Source organism: Egretta garzetta, unplaced genomic scaffold, assembly GCF_000687185.1.
Source record: "Egretta garzetta isolate BGI_Z169 unplaced genomic scaffold, ASM68718v1 scaffold638, whole genome shotgun sequence".
Lineage (NCBI taxonomy): Eukaryota > Metazoa > Chordata > Aves > Pelecaniformes > Ardeidae > Egretta > Egretta garzetta.
The window spans coordinates 75,170-81,402 of NW_009260676.1; the positions used below are offsets into that span (position 1 = coordinate 75,170).

Genomic DNA, 6,233 nt, shown 5'->3' on the forward strand with positions numbered 1-6,233 from the left:
GCGCGCCTGCCTGCCTCAGCTCGGCGCTGATGGATAGAGCGATTCGCCTTCGGTCGCTGTCGGGACTGACGATAATTAGAGAAGTTGCAAAAAAACAAATGAGGCTTTCTTCACTGGGAACAGGATAGCAGTACTGGTGACGGGAGTGCTTTGATCCTTTGCATCACAGCTAAGAGCATTTTGAAACACCAAGTTGCGTCTGAATTTGAACACGCTGGGTATTTATTATCGTAATGATAAAAATGGTATTTTGACACATGTATAATTGGCAAGATGCTCATGAGTTAAAACCAGAACTGCTCTTTCATTAAGATATCCCTGGCTTCAATTTTAGCCCAGTTTCTGATTCTGGAAGCACTGTTCCCTAAGGGTTTAGGTCTTTGGGCTCTGGGCTGTAAGCCCATGGTAACGCAGGTGCTATTGAAACGCTGTTGAAAACCCTTCTCCATAGCTCCCTCCCAAAACAGCTGTGCTGCAGCCTGTCCTGCCCGTGCTCCTCTGCGACTGATAGTCTGGCCATGTCCTTCGATGGTCTGGCCAGAAATGCAAGCTATGTCCTGCTCACCACATTTGCAAGGCTGATTCTCATTCTCTAACACAGCATTACCCTTCCAGGCACCTCGGACGTGTTCAGGTGCAAATGTCACTCATCTGGTTGAAGAGCAGCATCAGATTCAAGCCTTGCAGATTGGTTTTGCGATGAAAGAGAGTCAGCAAATGCAGATTTGGGTCTAGTCTAGGGGTGACTGGGCTTTATGCACACAGCAGTCCCACGAGAATCACAGAATCACAGAATGGCAAGGGTTGGAAGGGACCTCGGGAGATCATCTAGTCCAACCCCCCTGCTAAAGCAGGCTCTCCTAGAGCATGCTACACAGGACTTCATCCAGGCGGGCCTTGAATATCTCCAGAGAAGGAGACTCCACAACCTCCCTGGGCAGCCTGTTCCAGTGCTCTGTCACCCTTAGAGTAAAGAAGTTTTTCCTCATATTCAACTGAAACCTCTTATGTTTCAGTTTGCACCCATTGCCCCTAGTCCTGTCGCTGGACACCACTGCAAACAGACTGCCTCCATCCTCATGACTTCCGCCCTCAAGATATTTGTATGTGTTGATAAGGTCCCCTCTCAGTCTTCTCTTCTTCAGGCTGAACAAGCCCAACTCTCTCAGCCTTTCCTCGTAGGGGAGGTGCTCCAGTCAAATCCTCCTATCCGTAGTATAACCTGAGTGCACTAAGCCGTTCCCAGAAGCACCTAAAAAAATTGATTCTAGCTGGAAGCAAACCCTCGCAGTGCTCTCGCTGCAGCTCCTGCCTCGCAGCAACCGCTGCCCAAATAGTTTCTGTAAATCCAAGCAAACACCACTCTGCCGTCCTTTTCTGAGAGTGAAAGCTAGCTCGCGTGTCGAGCAAAACCCAAGAATATTGTGTGCGGTTGGCAGGAGGCACTTAATCATCTCCTATCGTGCTGCTTCGTTAAGCTACTAACAGCAGTGTGAAATTCTCCCTGCGTGTTGTCTTAATCCTTGAAATTAGGTTTGCGTTTGAGAAGAAAATGTAGATGGCATTAGCACGGAACCAGGCTGATCTGCAGCTATGGACTTTGTTTAATGAAAGGGGAGGAGACCTAAATCCACGCACTGTGTTTGCTTCTGCAGGTATGTCAATGCGAAGTGGTACTTTGAGGATGTCGCAAATGCCATGGAAGCGGCTAAGGAAGAGATTTTCATCACAGATTGGTGGTTCGTACTTAAATATTTGGATGTTGACCAGCCGTCTCTCTTGGGACGTTCCCGACAATGCGGCGCTGTTCGGAGGCCCTACAGTATGGCAACTAGCCGCGCGGCCAGATGGTTTGGCAGCACACCCAAACATCTCCCTGTGTTGTATTCAAAGGCCTTTTCAGGAGGGTTGGCAGCAAAAGCGCATGCTTGAAATCAACAGCTTGGTTGTCTCCTTCCAAGGAAAGGCCTGACACTGCATGAAGGCACCACCTGAATTGCGAGTGTTATGGCTTGAGGTGCTTACTGGGAGCATAGATCTCTGCAAACCCAAGGGACAAGAACGTTTTTCAGTGTGTGAGGGAACGTGGACACTCAAACACCTCTGCCGGTGTTCTTCCCATGAGATCCTGCCGGGCACCCTCCTTTCAGCTCCTCCTCGCTGTTTTGGGAAGCCCCGTGCCAGTGATGAGAGCATCTTGTGGGGAGGGGGGGCATGTAATTTGTAATTTTGCTCTGCTCTTCAATGGGCCAGACAACGGAGGGGGGGGTTTGTCGTCCCTTTCCTGAGCTGCGTGGCTGCCGAAGGACCTGGCTCTGCCCACTTCTTAACGAGTGATTAATTCTGTTTATGTAGTGCTCTGGGTCCCGTTTGAGGGAGGAGAAGGGTGCTCTCACAGACTCGGGGCAGAGTTTCCCAGCGCGATGCCGGTTGCAGCTGCCTGCGTCTTGCCTTTGCAGAGGTTAATCTGGCTGAGCCAGGCTGGACCCTGGGGGCAGGACAGCAGGGCAGGCTCCCAAGCCACAGCTCAGAGGTCTTCTTTAACCATGGGCACGGCTCTGTGCTCCTCTTTTTCCATCTGTAAAATGAACCTCTTGCTACTAATCCACTGCCCGTAGGAACCGACAGTATTAATTCTTAGGTGGCAATTACGAGAAAACTAAATACGATGTTAGCACTTACTGGGCTAAGCCCATTTCCTAACATGACCACGAATAAACCCAATGCTCCTGGATCCCCACATGCAACATCAGGTAGCAAAGCAAAAGCATCGCATTTCAGACCTGTTGTCTCTTTTGTTTTATTCAGGAATGTTTTATTCAAGAATTTGTTCAATTCTTAGCATATCTTGGAATTGCAAAACTTACCTTAAACTCCAAGTTTCAGATAAAAACGCTGTTGTCAGAAGCGTGCTTTTAGGATGTAGCAATGTGCTTTAATTGCGCACAAGTTCCCACGCTCAATAAAAAAGTAAAGGAATTAAATTCTGTCACCTCCCTCTGCAGGAGTTAGATGAGATTGCTTAATTATTCCTTGTAATCCTTAAATCTAGGAATCGATACAATGTCCTGTTGAGAGATCATATTGCTCTGCCTTTGGGCAGCAAGGAAAATTCAGCATAAATCTATGCTACTCAGCCTAAGTACCAGGAGAACCGCAATCCTACTCTTATTTATTTTTTATGTCTAAACATTTCTTTCAAATCTACCTTGGGACTTTCTTTTGTTGCATCTTGCCTTCATAGGTAGAGTCCAAGTTTTCCCATTTTATACAACACTGTTAAACTTGGTCTCGTGGGTTGGTGAATACCAAAATGCATGAGCTGGATGCATCCCCTGCCCTCCGTAATGCTCCATTATTAAAAACAAAGAGCATGACGTTGGAGAATGCATCGCTCCGGGATGTGCGCCTTTGCATCCACTTCGTAGAAACTTTTTTATTTCTTTGCTTACCAAGTTGATTATTTAGGCCAACGCTTTGTTTGCAGACCACATATGCTGTGCTTTTTCCACACCTTTATTTTTTTTCTTTCAGGCTGAGCCCAGAAATCTTCATGAAACGACCCGTTGTGGAAGGAAATCGCTGGCGACTGGACTGCATCCTCAAGAGGAAAGCGGTAAGTGAGCTCCAGCTGCAACCTTCACCCTGCGGAAAACCCCTTGGTGCCCACCCAGTTACAGGGTCATACTGGGACTGGAGCGTTTGCACTGTTTATTTTGGGTAGGGATGGGAGTTAAAGCTGGCCAAGCCTCACTTCAGGTGGCCTCAGAAAATGACATGTTTTGATTTGCTCCCCCCTGTTTGGGTTTGGAAGAGCTCGGAGGCAGAAGGGTGGACCCTCTGATTGCCCCTTGGAGTCTTCAGGTTTGGGTCACTTCAGCCTTGCATTACGACTGCCCCAGCTCCTTCTGGGGCCAAAGAGCAATGGCTGTCCAGTGCCCTCTTTGTGGCATGTGTAATTTAGAGGTATAGGAAGGACGAAGCGCTTGGCGGCGGCTCTTGGTGGGTGGTCTGGGTGGTGCTGATCCCGTCGGTCGTTACCGCGTGTTGTACCTCTGTGCTGCAGCTTTCAAGAGTTGAAGCTGTGGAAGGTACCGTCCGTCTGCCAAGAAAATCAGGGTGTCATTAGCAAAAAGTCACTCAGTGTCATCCAGCGGTTCGGGCTAACTGGCTATAGCCTTCCCATCCGGTTTTCCAGGCTTGATACCTTGTGTAGGTCCTTGCTACAGCTCAACACCAAAGGTCTGATGTTCTTGCTGTTCACCCATCGTTCCTCTCTAGAGTAAAGAAGCGCCTGTTGACATTAAACATCATCCCCAGCCCCGTTCCCCCTGGTGGAGCCCCTCTTGCTTTCGTCCTGCCCAGCCCAAGCTGCCCAAAGCTCTTCTTGCTGTAGCTCTTTCGCAGCTGCTGCTCTTGGTAATAATGAATTTTACTGGAGCGTAAGAAAGGCCAAAGCCCGAAAGGTTTTTGTGTTTTATTGTTATTATTTTTATTTCCCAGGGTAACTTACATGATTAGAAAAGGCTTTATTTTTTTGGAGCTGCCTCTTGCTACCTGTCTGCCTCCTGGTTTTCTTTGGTCCTACCCACCCCGTTCTATATCCTCGTGGCTCTGGTGGCTACTAAGAGGAGGAAGATCAGCGGTGCCCCCCCTGCCTGGCCCTTCTCAGGTGGAGGCTCTCTAGCCATGAGAGTGCTGCTGCGTTGCTGTGGAAAAGGAATGTGGGGAAAGGGTTTCAGCAAAGCAGGAAAAAATGTGCAGACACGAGCAACATCACCCTCCCCCCGAGCTGGGCCATGGTGTTCAACTTGTTTACAAGGAGGTGACAAACCTGACTCCAAGACTTGGACTCCTGTTTGCATTGCAATCTTATCTGAGTTAATAAATCCTCCTGTTCAGTAAGCAAATGCTTGTGTAAACTTGATAAGGATCTTTTCCCTCTGCTTTAATTTCTCTTTCTCTGCTGTTCCTCCTGAAGAGAAGAGCTCAGACCTGCTGTTGACTTGGTGCCTTTCCTGGCACTCCCGGTCCGGATTCCCACGCTCCGTTTATACACGTTCTCTGTGCACTCTTCTTTCTTGTGCAGCTCTTGGAGATCCGAGCAAGCAACCACCACTGCTAGTTCTGTTTGTTCTTTTCTCTAAGTGTTTGCATCTCGGAAAACAGCATATTTTGTTGCTGGTTGTACTCTGCTTTCCAAGAACACATCTGGATCCAGACTAGAGAGAATACATTTTGGGGAGCCGAGAGAGGCAGACAGGGAAGCTGAGGTGGTTTTGAATGTGGGCTGTACTTCAGTCATTCACCCAACCCACGATAACACCGGTGCTAGAGGTGGTAGTTTGCCCCCCAGGTGAGTCAGGAAGGCACACGTGGCCAGGGAAGTCTCTTGATGTGGTAGAAGGGCAGGAGTCCAGGTGGGTGTGCTGAAGTGGTCTTTGACTCCCTCCTCTTCCAAGTTGTTGTCACAGTCCTCACCTGAACGCATGCCTAGAAAAAAAATAAGAGGTTTTTGTGTCTGATTGTTGTTGATTTGGAAGTAATCTTATTTTCTGGCAAATGAAACGTGGCCACAGGGCATGCTCAGTGGAAGAACTTGGCTCTGCTTGTCATGTTGACATGGATTTTCCTAAGGCTCTAAATGCCTTGTAAGAGTGAGGAGTGTTTTAAGGTTAGTCCTGGAAATACTTGCCTGCTCTCTCACTTGCGGCATTTCTTTGATTCGGCAGGGCGGTCAGCAAGCTAGTGTCTAGGTGTAGGGGTAGGGCTGTCCTTCATGTATGCACAGTGCCGCCTCGGACTTCTCTGGGAGCAGAATATCATCCACAATTTGGAGACTGCTCAAGCTATCTATAGCAGCTTCATAGAAATAGAAGCTTTAAAGGCTGTGGAAAATTTAGGTCCCAAGTTCAAGCTCTTCTGCAAGATTTGATGTTGTGCTGATCTACAGCAACAGTTCCAGTCTGTGGCCAGCATCTGCTGAGGTTTGGGAAAATGATCCAAGGGCTGGAGCCCCTCTGCTGTGAGGCCAGGCTGGGAGAGTTGGGGGTGTTCAGCCTGGAGAAGAGAAGGCTGCGGGCAGAGCTGAGTGCGGCCGGTCAGGGCTTAAAGCGGGCCCAGAGGAAAGGGGGGGACAAGCTTTTTAGTAGGGCCAGCTGGGACAGGACAAGGGGGGATGGCTTTAAACTAAACCAGGGTAGGTTTAGACTGGATCTAAGGAAGAAATTCTT

General features: G+C 48.7%; 1 protein-coding gene across 7 annotated transcripts in view; it reads left to right on the forward strand.

Annotated features, from left to right (window-relative positions):
• The window catches only part of PLD1 (phospholipase D1), a 99,231-nt gene that overhangs the window by 61,064 nt on the left and 31,934 nt on the right, over window positions 1-6,233 (forward strand). For all 7 annotated transcript variants that reach the window (XM_035901171.1, XM_035901172.1, XM_035901173.1 and 4 more), the window contains 2 exons: window positions 1,656-1,739; window positions 3,535-3,616. In XM_035901171.1, coding sequence (XP_035757064.1) covers window positions 1,656-1,739; window positions 3,535-3,616 — 166 coding nt within the window. The remainder of the gene's footprint in view (window positions 1-1,655; window positions 1,740-3,534; window positions 3,617-6,233) is intronic.